General features: G+C 41.1%; 1 protein-coding gene across 4 annotated transcripts in view; it reads right to left on the minus strand.

Moving 5' to 3' along the window:
* Positions 1-17,054, minus strand: part of LOC122564813 (prostaglandin G/H synthase 1-like) — a 104,607-nt gene that overhangs the window by 71,707 nt on the left and 15,846 nt on the right. For all 4 annotated transcript variants that reach the window (XM_043720099.1, XM_043720098.1, XM_043720100.1 and 1 more), the window contains 2 exons: positions 14,697-14,813; positions 12,030-12,173 (listed from right to left, as the gene is read on the minus strand). In XM_043720099.1, the coding sequence (XP_043576034.1) occupies positions 12,030-12,173; positions 14,697-14,813 (261 nt within the window). The remainder of the gene's footprint in view (positions 1-12,029; positions 12,174-14,696; positions 14,814-17,054) is intronic.

Raw genomic sequence — 17,054 nt, forward strand, 5'->3', positions numbered from 1 at the left:
AACATTCAGCTCAGTGTAGTGTCTACATGACTTGTGAGCAAATGTGGAAGATGATCTGAGGAAATACAAATTGCTATGAAATTACCCCTTAATTCTCCCTAATGATTCCTGAAACAATAACACTAAATTCTACCTATCCATCTGTTATGCTGGCACATGCAAATTTTACTCTGCCATACTTAAAATAATTTTAGACATATTGTGACATGAACTACTCATCTTGACACCCAATGGCAAGTGAATGAAATGGGGCAGGTCTAAACTCATACCCTCATTCGGGCATTACAAATACGCAGACTATCTAACTAGCTTTTAAAAGCTCACTTGCCTCAATGAATTTGCCTTCAATAAAATCCCTCAGGTAACTTTTCTGATCACATCCAGCAGCTCTGAAAAAGCACCACATACAGAAAGGCAGCTAATGGAAAACACTTCAGTTGTGCACATCTGATATGTGAAATATATTTTCCATCCAACAGCATTAAAACATAAGAATTAACTTCTGATTTTAGTCTGAACAGTATTGCAAAATCAAATACAATCTAATACCTCAACTTAATTTCCAATCTGTTCAGTTTACTTAACATTTGAATATTATGTAACTTGAAATTATATCTGACCTGCTTTGTTTGTTTGCAGTATCAGTGCTGTTCACAACAAATTGTTACATATTTATGAGGTACATTTATTTTGTAGCTCTCTTTCAAATCCTTGCATCAGTGTAGGCCTCAATAGAGAATTACAGTAAAAGAACATCGACAGTGCTTTTAAATGAGATATTCATTTACGTAAGAACTGCTGCCTCCTGGTTTAGTATTTGTGAGATTCAGTAACAGACAGGCTGCACCTCAAAACCAGTCAGTTAGAGTTACGGCTGGGAAATAGTTTCAATCCAATTGTTTTCCTGGAAAATTCTACAAACACTATACTTACTTCATTCGTTACCTCAGGCCATGTAATGAGCAGATACAGATGTCGAACTGGTTGCTAAAGTGTGGTGCCAATCTGGCTTGCATTTTGTTTGTGATGCTTTCATTCTTAGGGATCCAATTCTACTGCTCTGGAGTTTAATATTTTAATGTTTGGTGATTACATCAGTTGGGTTAGTCAAGACTGGAGCAGTTTGTAAACCTGATTTCATCCTATGTTACACACCAGTGTTGACAATAACGCTTTGATGGGAGGCATACATTTTGTTTTGATCTTCACAGATGCTGCCAGAACTCCTCTAGCATTTTCTAATTTTATGTGGACTCCAAATACATTAGCAATGCACCTACATTTAATTGTGAACCCTGTGGATTGCCAACCCTGGTGTGCCAATTTCAGAAAGTTTCATCCTCCGATTTTAATGCATCACTTCTCCATTCTTGTCTTCCAACCAATGCCCCATCACATGCATCCTCACAAGGTACTGCCTTCGACCAATCGGAAATTATACAGGCTCTTCATTATCTAGTTTCATGAGTCTTGACCATTGATCAAATAGTGTATTTCCGCCAAGCTCCACTACTTTTGTTCCTAATAAGCAGAACAGTTCAAAGAAAATGAATTTAAAAAAAAAATCACCATTTTACTTCAATGCCTTTGCCAGTTTTGTTTGTAGCGTCCTATTGATTCATCATTGAATCCCAAAGACTGCGCACACTCCTGGAGGGTTCCACCCATGTGGAATTTCCTGTTGTTGTTTCACACCAAAGCTGAGCATGAAGTATAAACCTAATCTATGCTTCCAATCCTGCAGCATTACTTAAGACGACCGGATAAGCAATTGGTCAGCAGCATAATTGTGCAAAATGTTTCATTGAACCGTGCTTAGACACCAAAGTTGGACAGTGGGCTGCGTGACCAGATGATAGTTTTAAGATTTGTTGCTCTTTTGGGAAAATCCACTTTGAAATACTAGCCGTTGGATCTGCTGTGCATTTGCACAATTTTTATTTCCTTTTAATCTTCACAATATTTGCAATAGTTTCCTTTAATTACTCAATGATTCTTTCCTCAAAAACAGAAACACACTGGTGAACAATTATATTGCACATGGACATTGGTTCCAAGACAGTCCGCTGTACCCTTTAAAAATTTCAAACACATACACAGCAATTATTGGCTGTACAAAGAAAACACACTGAACTGTAAAGCATTTTTTTCTACTTGTGGATGAGGCTGTTGAATTCTGGATAGCAACAGCCGGCAGCTGAGTTTATTGCCAACAATGCTCCTTTCTACGTTGAGTCTAAGGGCTTATCTGTCAGTGATAGAAGGTAGACCACTTGAGTCTTAACAAGGTGTAGTTTATTGCAAAATAGCACTAGATACAATTAACACCAATTGGTTAGACTTAGTTATAACTATCAGGAGTCAGGTGTATCACATGGGGCGCCACTGGGACTTTGTGAAAGATTTAACTTTTTTTTTACCCAAAGGTGATGTGACACCATTAAACTGAGTGGAAGTAATGTAAATTTTACATTAACCGCTTCAGAGCCATTATCTTATGTAACACCTCTCCCTAAACTTTCTTCTCCAGGGTTGACACTTACGCTACTTTTATCACTGCCGCACCTCCCTGAAGTCTCTAGTGCTGGTGGTTTGGAACAGAACAAATTCCCTTTTGACTTGGAAGATTGGTAAGTCTTTGACATGAGGACTGTTGAGCTGGACTCTGAAATTCTGCATTGGAGAAACTTTTTCATCTTTTGGATGTCCTTTGCAGCAGATGTTGTTCCTAATAAACCAGGTACTTGGTCTAGCATCTAGCTTAAACTCATGTCTGGGGAACCTTAATCTCACAAATATCTTTTATAGAAGATATCTGCTCTGCTGAAATAAGTACATTCTTCCTTCTACTGTTGTGGATTACTGAGTGAAGCAGTTATTTCATTTTAAACAGGTATTCTCTTTTTCAGTATTCTGGATGTTAATAGCAGGTAATTTATTCTTTTTGACTATGATCTGAATCTGTAGACATTGGTCTGTCTTCTCTGCAGCTCACCTCAATTTTGTTCAGGCAAATATTTACTCTCAATCTGATGTATCTGAGTTGAAGTATATAACCTCCTTACTACAGTTTGTTGATTAGGTCAGGTGTCTTCATTCACCATATATGGATGTCCTTCTGGTGAATTAGGCATTTTCACATCCTTATTTGTATCGCTGGAGGATTGCTGCTTAGTCAGCGCTATCTTTGTTGTTGCCATTGACAACTCTACTTTGAGAGGTAGCGGATTCTGTGTTCTTCAGTGCGATAGGAGTGGGAAACATTTCCACCATTTCTGTAAAATCTGCAATTTCCTTCCCAGGGTCCCAGGTTCGATTCCAGCATTGGGTGACTGTCTGTATGGAGTTTGCACATTCTCCCTGTGTCTGTGTGGGTTTCCTCCCACAGTCCAAAGATGTGCAGGTTAGGTGAATTGGCCATGCTAAATTGCCCATAGTGTTAGATGCATTAGTCAGAGGGAAATGGGGCTGGGTGAGTTACTCTTCGGAGGGTCAGTGTGGACTTGTTGGGCCAAAGGGCCTGTTTCCACAATGTAGGGTCAGTTGTGAAATCTCTTGGTGGGAGAGCATTTCAATGATAGTGATCACAACACCCTGACCTTTACTACACTCATGGAGAGGGATAGGAGCAGACGGTATGGGAAAGTATTTAATTGTGGGACGGGAAAGTACAATGCTATTAGGCAGGAACTGGGGTGCCTAAACTGGGAACAGATGTTCTCAGGGAAATGCACAACAAAAATGTGGAGGTTGTTTTGGAAGCACTTGATGGTAGTGCTGGACAGGTTTATCCCACTGAGACAAGGAAGGCATGGTAGGTTGAACCTTGGGTAACAAGGGATGTGGAACATCTAGTCAAGAGGAAGAAAGTTGGGGAGGTGTGGACTTGTTGGGCCAAAGGGCCTGTTTCCACAATGTGGGGAATCTAATCTAGTTCAAATAGTTTGGATGGAGCAGCTTTTGTCAAATGTGTCAGGAAGGGTTCCTGATTCAACATGTAGACAGGCTGATTAGAGGGGAGGCCATATTGGATTTGGTGCTTGGTAACGAACCAGGTCAGGTGTGAAATCTCTTGGTGGGAGAGCATTTCAATGATAGTGATCACAACACCCTGACCTTTACTACACTCATGGAGAGGGATAGGAGCAGACGGTATGGGAAAGTATTTAATCGTGGGACGGGAAAGTACAATGCTATTAGGCAGGAACTGGGGTGCCTAAACTGGGAACAGATGTTCTCAGGGAAGTGCACAACAAAAATGTGGAGGTTGTTTTGGAAGCACTTGATGGTAGTGCTGGACAGGTTTATCCCACTGAGACAAGGAAGGCATGGTAGGTTGAACCTTGGGTAACAAGGGATGTGGAACATCTAGTCAAGAGGAAGAAAGTTGGGGAGGCAAGGATCAGACAGGGCTCTAGAGGGTTACAAGGTAGCCAGGAAGGAACTGAAGAATGGACTTAGGAGAACTAGAAGGGGGCATGAAAAACTTTAGCAGGTAGGATTAAGGAAACCCTAAAGATATTCTACAATTATGTGAGGAGAAAGAGGATAGCCAGAGTGAGGGTAGGATTGATCAGGGATAGTGGGGGAACTTGCGCCTGGAGTCAGAGTAAGTAGGGGAAGTCCTTAATAAATACTTCACTTCAGTATTCATTACTGAGAGGGACCTTGACGTTTCGGAGGACAGCGTGAAACAGACTGATACGCTCGAGTATATTGATGTTAAGAAGGTGGATGTGCTGAAAATTTTGAAAGCCATAAGGATAGATAAATCGCCTGGGCCAGACGAGATATACTCTAGGTTACTATGGGAAGTGAGGGAAGAGATTGCTGCGTCTTTGGCGATGGGTTTTGCGTCTTCACTGTCCACTGGAGTAGTTCCAGATGATTGGAAGGTGGCAAATGTTATTCCCTTGTTCAAGAAAGGGAATAGGGTAATCCTGAGAATTACAGACCAGTCTCACATATGTGTAGGTGAAGTATTGGAGAGGATTCGGAGAGACATGATTTATGATTACTTGGAAAACCATAGTTTGATTAGAGATAGTCAGCATGGCTTCGTGAGGGGCAGGTCTTGCCTTACAAACCTTACTGAATTCTTTGAGGATGTGACAAAACACAGTGATGAAGGCACAGCAGTGGATCTGGTGTACATGGATTTTAGCAAGGCATTTGATAGGGTTCCCCATGGTAGGCTCATTCAGAAAGAAAGGAGGTTTGGGATACGGGGAAATCTGGCTGGCTGGCTGGCCCATAGAAGGCAGAAGGCGGTGGTAGAAGGAAAGTATTTAGCCTGGAGCTTGGTGACCAGTGGTGTTCTGAAGGGATCAGTTCTAGGACCTCTGCTCTTTGTGATTTTTATAAATGACTTGAATGGGGAAGTGGAAGGGTGGGTTATTAAGTTCGCCAATGACACAAAGATTGGTGGAGTGGTGACTAGTGTGGAGAGCCTGCTGTAGGTTACAATGGGACAGTGACAGGATGCAGTACTGGGCTGATAAGTTGCAGGTGGAATTCAACTTAGAAAAAAGTGTGAAATGATTCACTTTGGAAGGTCAAATTTGAAAGCATAATACAGGGTTAAAGACAGGATTCTTGACAGTGTGGAGGAACAGTGTGGGGTCCCTGTCCATAGATCCCGCAAAGTTGCCACCCAAGTTGATGGGGTTGTTAAAAAGACGTATGTGTGTTGGCTTTCATTAGCAAGGTCATTGATTTTAAGAGCCGCGAGGTTATGCTGCAGCTCTATAGAGGCCTGGTTAGTCCACACTTGGAATATTGTGTTCACTTCTGGTCGCCTCATTATAGGAAAGATGTGGAAGCTTTAGAGAGGGTGCAAAGGATATTTAGCAGGATGCTGCCTGCACTGGAGAGCATGTCTTATGAAGAAAGGTTGAGGAAGCTAGGGCTTTTCTCATTGGAGTGAAGAAGGATGAGAGATGACTTGAGAGAGGTGCACAAGATAATGAGAGACAAAGATAGAGTGGATATCCAGAGACTTTTTTCCAGGGCAGAAATGGCTATCATGAGGAGGCATAATTTTAAGATGATTGGAGGAAGGTTTAGAGGAGATGACAGAGGTGGGTTCTTTACTCAGAGTGGTGGGTGTGTGGAATGCACTGCCAGACGTGGTTGTAGAGTCAGATACATTTGGGATATTTAAGCGACTCTTAGATAGGCACATGGAAGTTAGTACAATGAAGGGTATGTAGGTTAGTCTGATCTTAAATTAGGATAAAAGATCGGCACAACATTAAGGGCTGAAAGGTCTGTACTGTGCTGTACTGTTCTATACGCCATTTGGTTTACTCTCTACTTTGACTTACCACATGCTTCTTTAAAGTATCTTTATCACATCAACGGAATGGATTCTATTGCTCACCCAGTGTATGGTTAATCTTCTCCTCTGAGAATGTGTTTGTGTCTTTCTGCTCACTGCTTCTGCACAGTTTGAATAGTTTTCTCCAAAGTTATATCTTCCTTGGACTATAAGAAATCTAACAAAGATTTATCAATTATTCCAACTGCAAGTCTGGCTCATAAACTTTGATATCACAGGTTTCAACTAATCTGTAGAGGTCATTAATGAAATTAGTTATGAATTCTCCTGGAAGCTGAACTCTTCTGTTGAATCTTGCCTATTCAAAAATTTTTTTGTTCTCAGCTTGAAGTAATTATCAAATGCTTTTAAAAAATTGCCAAAGCACTTAAGTCTTCTTTGACACTTTGGCAATTTCTAACATCATCCACCAGAGGCCAAAATAGAATGCAAGAAGGTATTAATGATCTCAGCTTCAGAGTCTGTCTTTCATTTTGAAACAATTCTGAATCTTTAGAATTGCTTTCTTCAAAATATCTGATCCTGTGTTTTGTTTGAGCACTCTCTTTGGTAGTATTAGCACTCCTTTCATGTTTTTCTAATAGGAAGAATTTTATAAGGTTCTGAACGATGTTAGCTATAATGAGATTTGCGGCAGAATCAGATGAGAATTCCAATTAGACCTACCTTGAGATTGCAGCAACTCACTGTATGTTTTATGCATCTGCCACGTCGTGACGTATGCTTTTAGCTAGGCGGTGTTAAGTTACTAATTAAGGGGATGATACCATGTTAAACATCTTCTTAATAGCACAACTCACCTCAATAATATTCAGCTTCCTATTTTAGCAAATGAAAGAGACAACTGGACATTAAGAAATCTCGATAGGAATATCAGAACAGATACCTGGTGACTTTACCAAGCCGCTGGCTGTGAAGACCGTCCATGTAAACAACATTGGCACAATCCCCAGGCACCAGCTGAAAACAACCCTCATCCATAGATGATGGCATCCTTGTATTTGCCAGCTCCTCATGTGGCACCTCTCTGATCCACTTGTACAACGTTTGGGAAGCACAAACCTGCATTGCAGGGCTCACCAGCCTTGAAGGTTGCTGCAAGGTCACTTTAAACACACAGCAGACACTCAGCTCACTGTCTGGACCAGGCTGCACCTCAGGGCTGTTGGGTTGCTCTCTCAGTACTTGTTCATCAAGCGCCTGCCTGGATGTTCACAGCATTCCCAGCTTGCCTTGCCATGATAATGAGCACAGTCACACATTCAGGCAGCTTGCCTTGCACTCAGCAGTCTTCAGGCTAAAGGGATCTACATTTGGCTGGGCAGTAATATGCTTTGGCAATTTCACACTTGCACCATATACCAACAGCTTACCCAGCAACTACACTGCATGTGCAGGAAGCGAGCAGCCAAGCATTCAACTCTTAGTGGAGCCATCTTCAGTGAAGTCCATGAAGGTAATCATCAGCTAGGAGGTCCTAGTTTAGTAAATTGAGAGCAGCCTCCGATACCAGTCTAGGGGATTGGCTACAGTCAGGCATCTGGTCAAGGTGATCTCGGTCATACCTCCTGAAAGCTGAATGGCAACTGTAAAGCAGAGTGGGTTGGGGTGCAACTGTATTTGTGTGAGAGTGCTGTTTGGTAGAATAAGAATGGGAACAGGGTAATATGAGAGGGAGAAGTTATTACCTGATGAGGCTTGGTCATCTCAAATACCAGGGGCTAGGAGAGTAAGGTAGACAAATTGATGGAGCGGTTGGCAATCTGGGGAGGTAAAAAGACAATGGGGCTGACAGGAAGGACTGTCAGGAAGGGGGCCTGGATATTTGGGACCTCACTGACACATATCAGGGTGGAGGCATCAAACTACTGGCCCAGGAACACTTGCTGTAACCTTCCACCGTGCTGGAAATCGAAAGTGCACAATGAGAAAGAAAATGGTCATGAGCACACCTGAAGTGGACAGGGTAGGTGTCTTCAACTGTGACGGAGGGAACTGCAGGATCCACTGATGTGAGCCATTTAAAGGGAAGCGAAATTTCACAGGAAGCCATGCACTGTACAGAAGACAAACCTGCGTGAGGCCTAATCTCTGATGATTATCAGGCATTGTCCCCCGTGTGCTATACACTTCCCTGCCCCAGACATTTCTTCCCCTGGACTATGTATCCAGGGAGTAAGCATAGGAATGTTTTAACATGAGGGGCAATGGTGTCAGCATAGCCCTCTGTATGCCTTGTTCATCTTGCTTCCATATTCATCAGCAGCCCCTCAGCACATACATTGACAGGGGCGGAGAATTCTAATGCCAGGCACCCCCTCCCTTTCTGCCCTACTGTGGGCTGGCTCCTTTTGGGATGACAGGAAGGGGAGGATTGAGTGGGGGTGAAAGTACATGGTGGCACGGTTGTTAGTGCTGATGGTGAGGTGTTCTGAGGGAGTCAGTAGGCAGCACAGAGGCCAATGCAAAGTGAGTGGCTTGGAAGGGTGGGCCAAGGGGCTGAGAGTGAGTGAGGAAAAATGTTGCAGGCCACTGGGAGACTAGCACAGCATGTGCCTTGGTGGAGAGTGGGGGCAGGAGCAGGGATAGAATCAGAGTGAAGTAGTAGAGAGATGCATTATCCTGGTACAGTGAAAAAGGTCAATGACCCTCTCAAGGCACTGCCAGCCCTTCCTCCACACCATGAAGATGGCACTGACTAGATGGTGACCTCAGACCAAGCTGCTAAGATCTAGTGTTCTGGCCCCCCTCCTCCCATGCACCACCCAGTTCAGCAGGAGCTCCAGGTGCCTTTCAGAAAATTCACTTTGCCATCCTCTGACATCTTCACATTGTACCTCTGTCATCACATAGGGCAGCTTCCGAATACCAGTGCTCACCTGGGTGCACCACAGCCTTTTACAGATGGCACAGCTGCCAGGGATGATGGGCTCTTGGAGAATATCCGCTAAGTGACTGGATGTCCCAGGAAAGATGTGTGGAGGTAGAATTGGAAAAGAAGGGAGCCATCGGGGTGGATGCCTAATTAATTAGGCTGGTTGGTAAGATACAGCATAAAAATTTCATTAGGCCTTGTGGGCAAAAAACCCTCTTTTAAACAAGATTTAACTGTCACTAGCCAAAAATACAGTAAGAATTAACTCAATGTGTTTACTTATTCTTATTGTTTCAAATCTGTTTAATCTGTAGCATCACAATACTCTGTGTTCTGCTGCCTTCATGTTTTGTTCTTACATTAAGTCAATGCTGTTTTAAATTTGTCTTAAAGATTTCCTCAGACTTCTATATTTTGAATTCAAACCTTTAACTTGGTTCTACAGCAATACAGTATTTGTATTCTAATAAACTGAACTCCTGTTAACTAACAACATTGCATTGTGTTATTTCTTCCAAAGTTTCAACTTCTGCAAAATAGCAATATTGTATATCTGTACTGCTTACTGGGGTTTTCTTAGACTTGTTTATTATCAAAATAGTGATTCAAACTTCTGCAGAAAAGTTGAGATTTTCTATCTTCTTCCCAGGTAAAGTGATACTTTCTCACCTGTCAGGGCATTATACCTAAAGCACATAGCCTTGCAAAATTTTTAAAATAAAACTGTATAACTGGGGCCTTAAGAAATCTACCTATGAAGATTACAGTTTAAACGTGGAGTGTCCTGATCCTTCCGTTAGACTTGCTTTCATCTTTTAAATTTGTCCATTTGTAGTCTTAAATCTTATTGTGCCTTTGTATACATTACTTTTCTATCTCTTGCCCTGTCTACTCTGGCCATGCGTCCGCATCTTAGACAAAAGTGAGGACTGCAGATCAGAGTCAAGGTTAAAGTGGTGCTGGAAAAGCACAGCAGCATTCAAGTAGCAGGATAATCAATGTTTCGGACAAAAGCCCTTCATCAGGAATGAATCCGCATCCTAGAGCCTACTCACTATGGCAATGATGCACATTTCAAAGGCTACGTCCTCCCTTCCACCTTTGTCCATTCCCAGCCTGCCCTTTGTGCACTTATTGTAATATTTTTGCATGAAAACCGATGGGAATATAAAATTGCCACAATATGGAAAGGTCGCAGCAGATTGCACGTATATACTGAGGGAGAGGCATGCTGTATACATTAGTGAGGTATGAAAAGAAGAATATGAGGCAGAGGTAGAAGAGGTAATTAGAGTGGGATAAGGCCCAAGTGGAGTGTAAACACTATCATGGACCAGTTGTACTCAAACTGTTTCTATGCTGTAGGTTCAAATCAATTATCTGTAAATTTCTATGACAATATTTACAATGGAAACAGACAATATATGTCTGTCATACCGTAATTATATGCTCCCATCGATGGCAATGATGATCTACCTCAGTTTTGCATATCTAATGCTTTCAGCATATACTATAAAGAATCTCTAAATCTGACTAATTTTGTTTCTCAAAATGTTGTAATTTTTGTCACTTTTACATTAATAAATTTATGATGATACAGGTTTCACTAGCAACCATAACTACCTCTGAAACTGTATAACTTGCTTGGCCATTTAAGAGACAACCACATTGTGGTGTGCCTGGAGTCACATGTAGGTCAGACCATGAAGGGATGCTTGATTTCCTTCCGTGAAGGCTCTTAATGATGAGACGGTTTTTGAGGAAAATTTATTATTATTGTCATGCTCACCATGATTGGGACCAGCTTTATATACCAAATGTACTAATTGAATTTAAAATTCCACTAATTGTTATGTGGAATTTGATCTTATGTCACTAACCTAGGCCTATGGATTATTACTCCATGACATGACCACTATCATTTGCAACCGATTAGGATTGAATGTATTAATTTAAAATGAGGACTGAACCATATCACACCAATTATTCATATTTACCTGTTTTTTTTGTGTCCTTCCCTTTTTGAATAAGAATGTGACATTGACAATTTTCTAGTCAAAGAGTCACACAGCATGGAAACAGAATCTTCGGTCCTACTAGTCCACACTGACCATGTTGTCAAACTAAACTAGTCCACTTGCCTGAGTTTGGCCCATAACCCTCCAAACCTTTTGTATTCATATACTTATCCAAATGCCTTTTAAACATTGGAGCTGAACCTGCATCCACCACTTTTTCTCGCAGTTCAATCCACACAAGAACCACCCTCTGTGTAAAAACGTTGCTATTTGTAGTCCTTTTTAAATCTTTCTCCTCTCAACTTAAAATTATGCCCCCGAGTTTTCAACTGCTCCATCCTAGGGAAAAGACCCTTATCACTCACCTTACCTATGCCCCTCATGACTTTATAAACTTCAAAAGGCCACACGAGTGAAAATCATCCCTACCTATCCAACCTACTTTTATACCTCAAACCCTCCATTCCCAGTAACATCTTTGTAAATCTTTTCTGAACCCTCTCCAGTTTAATAATATCCTTTCTAGAACTGCACACATTACTCCAGAAGAGGCCTCACCAATGTCCTGTACAATCCCAACTCCTATACTCAAAGGTCTGAGCAATGAAGGCAAGCGTGCTAAACACCTTCTTAACCACTCCCCCATCTACATGTTATGCAAATTTTAAAGAGTTGTGTGCCTTTTCCTATCTTGTAGCTCATGATTATTGTTTCATTGCATGGGTACATCAGTCAAACTGAATATTGTCTTATAACTGCCAATGTTTAGCTGAGCAACTTAATACAAGTGAGATACCTGTTAAAACATATCGCATTAGTGAGTCTCTGATGAACGAAATGCCATCCAGAATATTCCAAAACCATTGGTAGTGCGTCAGTAGATGATGCATAAAACTAGGGCTTGGCTTCAGAAATTTATGAATTCTTGACCAAAAATACGCTGCAATTAAAAATATATGTTATTTAGTTCAAATCAACTATAGCAAATATTTTTCATAAAATTCTATCTTTCATCCTTGACTATTTTATTTATTTATACTGCAGCCAAACCCATTCAGAGACACTTCTACTGCGTGAATCCTATTTGGAGATAAAGCTTTTTTTTTTGCCATTTTCTGATGACCCTGAGCAGAAGGGCTTCTTTTTACATGTAACAAAATATGCTTTCTTCCATAGACGATAGAAAATTGCCACTCTGTCCATAGGATTCTCAAAATGCCCATGCTAAAGAAAACTCATGATTAACAAAAAAAATGGAAGTTGATCAGCTTTGAGTGTTTGCACCACTGCAGTTTATTACAAGCAGTAATCCAGATTGCTGATGCGTTTTCAAACCAGCCATGATAGAAACATAATACTTCCGATAGATTCGACCACTTAGCAGTGATTGTGTTAAGATCGTGCTTTCAATCCCACAATAACTAACTGTGAAAAGTGTATATTGCTTTTTTATGATCGCTGGATGTATCAAAGCACTTTATAGGCATTGAGTATGCACTTTTGCAATTTAGAAATGCAACAGCCAATTGGCACACAGCAAGTCTTCACAAGCAACAATTTGATAATGAACACCCAATCTGGCTTTTGGCATGTTATTTGAGGGATAAATATTGGCGGGACAATTTTTTTTAAAAAGTTCATTAATGGAGTAAGCATTTTTCAGAATGACATATGTGTTCAATATTACAACTTGAACTTGGCCAACATGCTAAAGAATCACTTGGGTTCATGAACTAAGAGATTGTTGGAATGCTTTGAAATAAAACAAATCCTTGAAAGCATTTGATTTCCAGAGAGAACGATGCATTTAAATTGAAGTTTCAATGATAGGTGATAATTCCTCTGTCCTACTTCAATATAGAGCCATGATATCTTTCCCATTCTCAAAGCTGTTCAATTGAGGCTCAGATTAACATCCCATCCAAACTAAATTCAACTTGTAATTTATGGGCTAGTACCAGAAAATTGTCTTCCAGCTTTATTAATCATAAACACCCTAATAGCTTACTAATGACCTTGAAGGAATGTCACCCACCATCCTGACCTGCTTGACCTACAGGTAAGACAAGTCATGGGGACAGTGCTGAGCTGGAAGTTTGGAACTGGGGTGAGGTGGGGGAAAGGGAAATTAGGAAACTGGTGAAGTCAACATTGATGCCCTGGGGTTGAAGTGTTTTGAGGCGGAAGATGAGGCGTTCTTCCTCCAGGCGTCGGGTGGTGAAGGAACAGCGGTGAAAGAGGCCTAGGACCTCCATGTCCTCGGCTGAGTGGGTGGGGGAGTTGAAATGTTGGGCCACAGGGCGTTGTGGTTGATTGGTGTGGGTGTCCCAGAGATGTTCCCTAAAGAGCTCTGCTAGGAGGTGTCCAGTCTACCCAATGTAGAGGAGACCGCATCGGGAGCAACGGATAGAGGAATTTTGATAATATCAGACGAGTTATTATTGGGGTGGCACGGTGGCTCAGTGGTTATCACTGCTGCCTTAAAGCACCAGAGACCCGGGTTCAATTCCAGCCTCGGGTGACTCTCGGAGTAGACTTTGTACATTCTCCCTGTGTCTGCATGGGTTTGCTACAGTTTCCTTCCACAATCCAAAGATGTGCAAGTTAGGTAAATTGGCCATGCTAAATTGCCCATAGTGTTCAGGGATTATGAAGGTTAGGGGCATTAGTCAGGGGTAAATGTAGAGTAATGGAGAATGGGTTTCGGTGGGATACTCTTCGGTGTGGACTTGTTGGGCTGAAGGACCTGTTTCCACACTATAGGGATTCTATGAGAAAACTTTCCTTGCACTTTGTGGACGGCACGGTGGCACAGTGGTTAGCACTGCTGCCTCACAGCGCCTGAGACCCGGGTTCAATTCCCGCCTCAGGCGACTGAGTGTGTGGAGTTTGCACATTCTCCCCGTGTCTGTATGGGTTTCCTCCGGGTGCTCCGGTTTCCTTCCACAATCCAAAGATGTGCAAGTTAGGTAAATTGGCCAGTGGACTTGTTGGGCCGAAGGGCCTGTTTCCACACTGTAATGTAATCTAATCTAATCTAAAAAGGCAGGGGTGTGGGACTAGCTGAATTGTTCTGACAGAAAGCTGGCACGGACACCTCAGGCTGAATTGTTTCCATCAGTGCTTGAGTAATTAACATTCCTTTTGAATACACCATTCTGCAGTATGCGCACTAGAATCATTGAATCTCATTATTAATAGAACAAACCCTTCTCAGAATGAGTTATATGTTCAAAATTACAACTGGAATTTGTTCAATGTACCAACACAGTCTGCTTGGGTTCAGCAATTAAAAGGGATTATTAGATTGCATTGAAATAAAGATTTCATTTTCTGGAAATCAACTGGATACCAGCAATAGTGATGCACTTATGTTGAACTTTCAGTGGTTACCTAGTTATTATGGTCAATGACTATACTTCCAATAAAATGTGACTGAAAACTGAGCATTGAAACAACTTACGCAAACTGCAGTTGACACCATAGTAACCAGTGCGGGTGCAATCACATTCATAACCATCCTTCCCGATATTAACACATATTCCTTTATTCTGGCATGGGTAATAACAGCAGGGATTTACTGCAACAAGAAACAGACAAAGTTAGAGTTAATGTTCAGAAGTATTCCATTGACAAAAACATTTGCTAAATTTGCTAAAGTCTGCTGTTTTGCAATTGCAGGAAATAGTTTTTGGATACAACAATGTTTGAAATTAGAAACGGCCTCTGCCAAAAGGCTTGGATCAGAATCAATATCAATATAGAAACAGATTTGAACTGCAACTCCCATTAACCAGACTGAGAACAGCCAAAACACATTCTATGTGGGTTGTTTACATGTAGCAGACAGGGATTACTTCTAAACCTGGGCTGCATTTGCCCACAAATCTCAAATAGTTGATAAATCCTTTGGATCTTTGCTGATTTAATAGCTAAGAATATTTTAAGCAAGCATAATTTGCACTTAAATGATTGATGCATAATTACAGTGATCACTGCTTAGCTTTCAGGATGAATGGAATTATATATAAGCAAGGATGCATGGCTCGATTGAAACATATTTTTTTAAAACAATATATGCATATATAATTTTGAACTGAAAAGTTAACATTCTAATAAACATGCAGGAGGCAAGATTTGCAAGGACAAGAACTAAGAATGTTTAAAGTGACCTGGAATGTGCATCATTGTTAAATGAGAAATGGAAATTCCATCAAGAACACTAAGCCCAGAACTGGACCACAGACAACCAAAATCTGTCAAAATATCAATAACAAAAAGTTTGCATCAGCAGCAGAATAACTGATATTGTTATAATACCAGCTGCTGTTAATACTGAGCAAGTCAGATCCCATTTCTATATTCTTCCTGTCTAATTCTATGGATCTGAGATTGGGTGAAAACAGAATCAAGATGTAATCCAGGATATTCCTCCTGTAGCATCCCAGTTTCTCTCACTTTCACTGGTTGTTCCAACACCCTCAAAGAGGCTAATATTTTTGAATCAATCAGGTTATTCCCCAAGATGAAATTAATCCCTTCTGTAGGAATTTAATACACATTGTAACTATAACTTGTGCACTTAATAAGTCACTCTTTTATCTAAATCTATATAATGGAACTAGTTTATAACCTCCATTAGCCACCCATCATCAGTCAGCAACAGTCACTGACTTGCTCCAGTATCCTTCAACACCTTCAAGGGTTTGCCTCTTGAAACTGATGTGTAAGGTAATATCTCTTCCCCAAAAACAAAATATTTAAATCTTTTCATTATTGATTTATTTTGTTGGAGAATTAACCAAAAGCATCTCCCTTAAAGATATAAAAAAAAAATCCAGAACCTCCAGTACTTTAACTCTCTTTAGCAAAAATCCAGCAAGATTTCTCGACGGAGTCATCTCCCCTTCCTAATAGATTCTGAGAGAATATATTTCACTGGTACTGCTACTAAATGCTAATTTGCTTTCTTGATACAACCTCATCTTAGGAATTTTTTTATGCATTCCTATTATAGGCCATAGGGTATAGGAACAAAAGGAGGCCATTTTGAGTCTGCACAGCCATTCAATGAGATCACGTTTGATCTTGACTACCTTATCCACATAACTCTTAATCCCCTTACTGATTAAAAACCCTGTCTATCTCAAGCTTGAATACACTTAATGATCCAGCCTTGACAGTTCTCAGTGGTAATGAATTTCATAGATTCATTTCCTTCCAAATGAAGGCTACTACTGCAATTTTCAGCAATTAGATTGTCTAGCCTTGTAACCATGGAAGCACGTTATTTCCCTTTTATGACTTTGAGCTTTTATTATTTTTGGTATTCTTCTGTTTTTTTTTTCTAAAACTAATACCATTTCCGTCCTCCTTCTTGCATTTATCAGTCAGGGCTGTCCTTCCAAGTATGTTTGGGGTGGGCCAGTCAGGACTGGGATCTGTGCACTGAAAGTCAAAAGGGGTTATCGGGAGCCACCACTGTAGCAGGGAAGTTGGAAGAGTCAATTGTGGGTTGGAGGCAACATGCAGAGAAGATAGTAATTGTGCAGAAGGTAACTCAACATATAACGGGGGAGACAATAGTGCATTGGAAGACAAGGGGCCACTGCAACCTGGGGTGGGGTGGAGAGGGCTGTCAACAATGATTGCTAACACACTGGCTTTCACAGAGTGGGTGAGGGAGTGTACAGTGCACTATGATGGTTTCCATGGCAAAGGTGAAGGGCTGGGGCTCAAGGAGTCATGCTTCAAGATGAAGATGCAAGTGAAAGCACTGGGTGAAAATATGGGTAAGTTCAGACCTGATGGGTTTGTCAGT

Source organism: Chiloscyllium plagiosum, chromosome 30, assembly GCF_004010195.1.
Source record: "Chiloscyllium plagiosum isolate BGI_BamShark_2017 chromosome 30, ASM401019v2, whole genome shotgun sequence".
NCBI lineage: Eukaryota > Metazoa > Chordata > Chondrichthyes > Orectolobiformes > Hemiscylliidae > Chiloscyllium > Chiloscyllium plagiosum.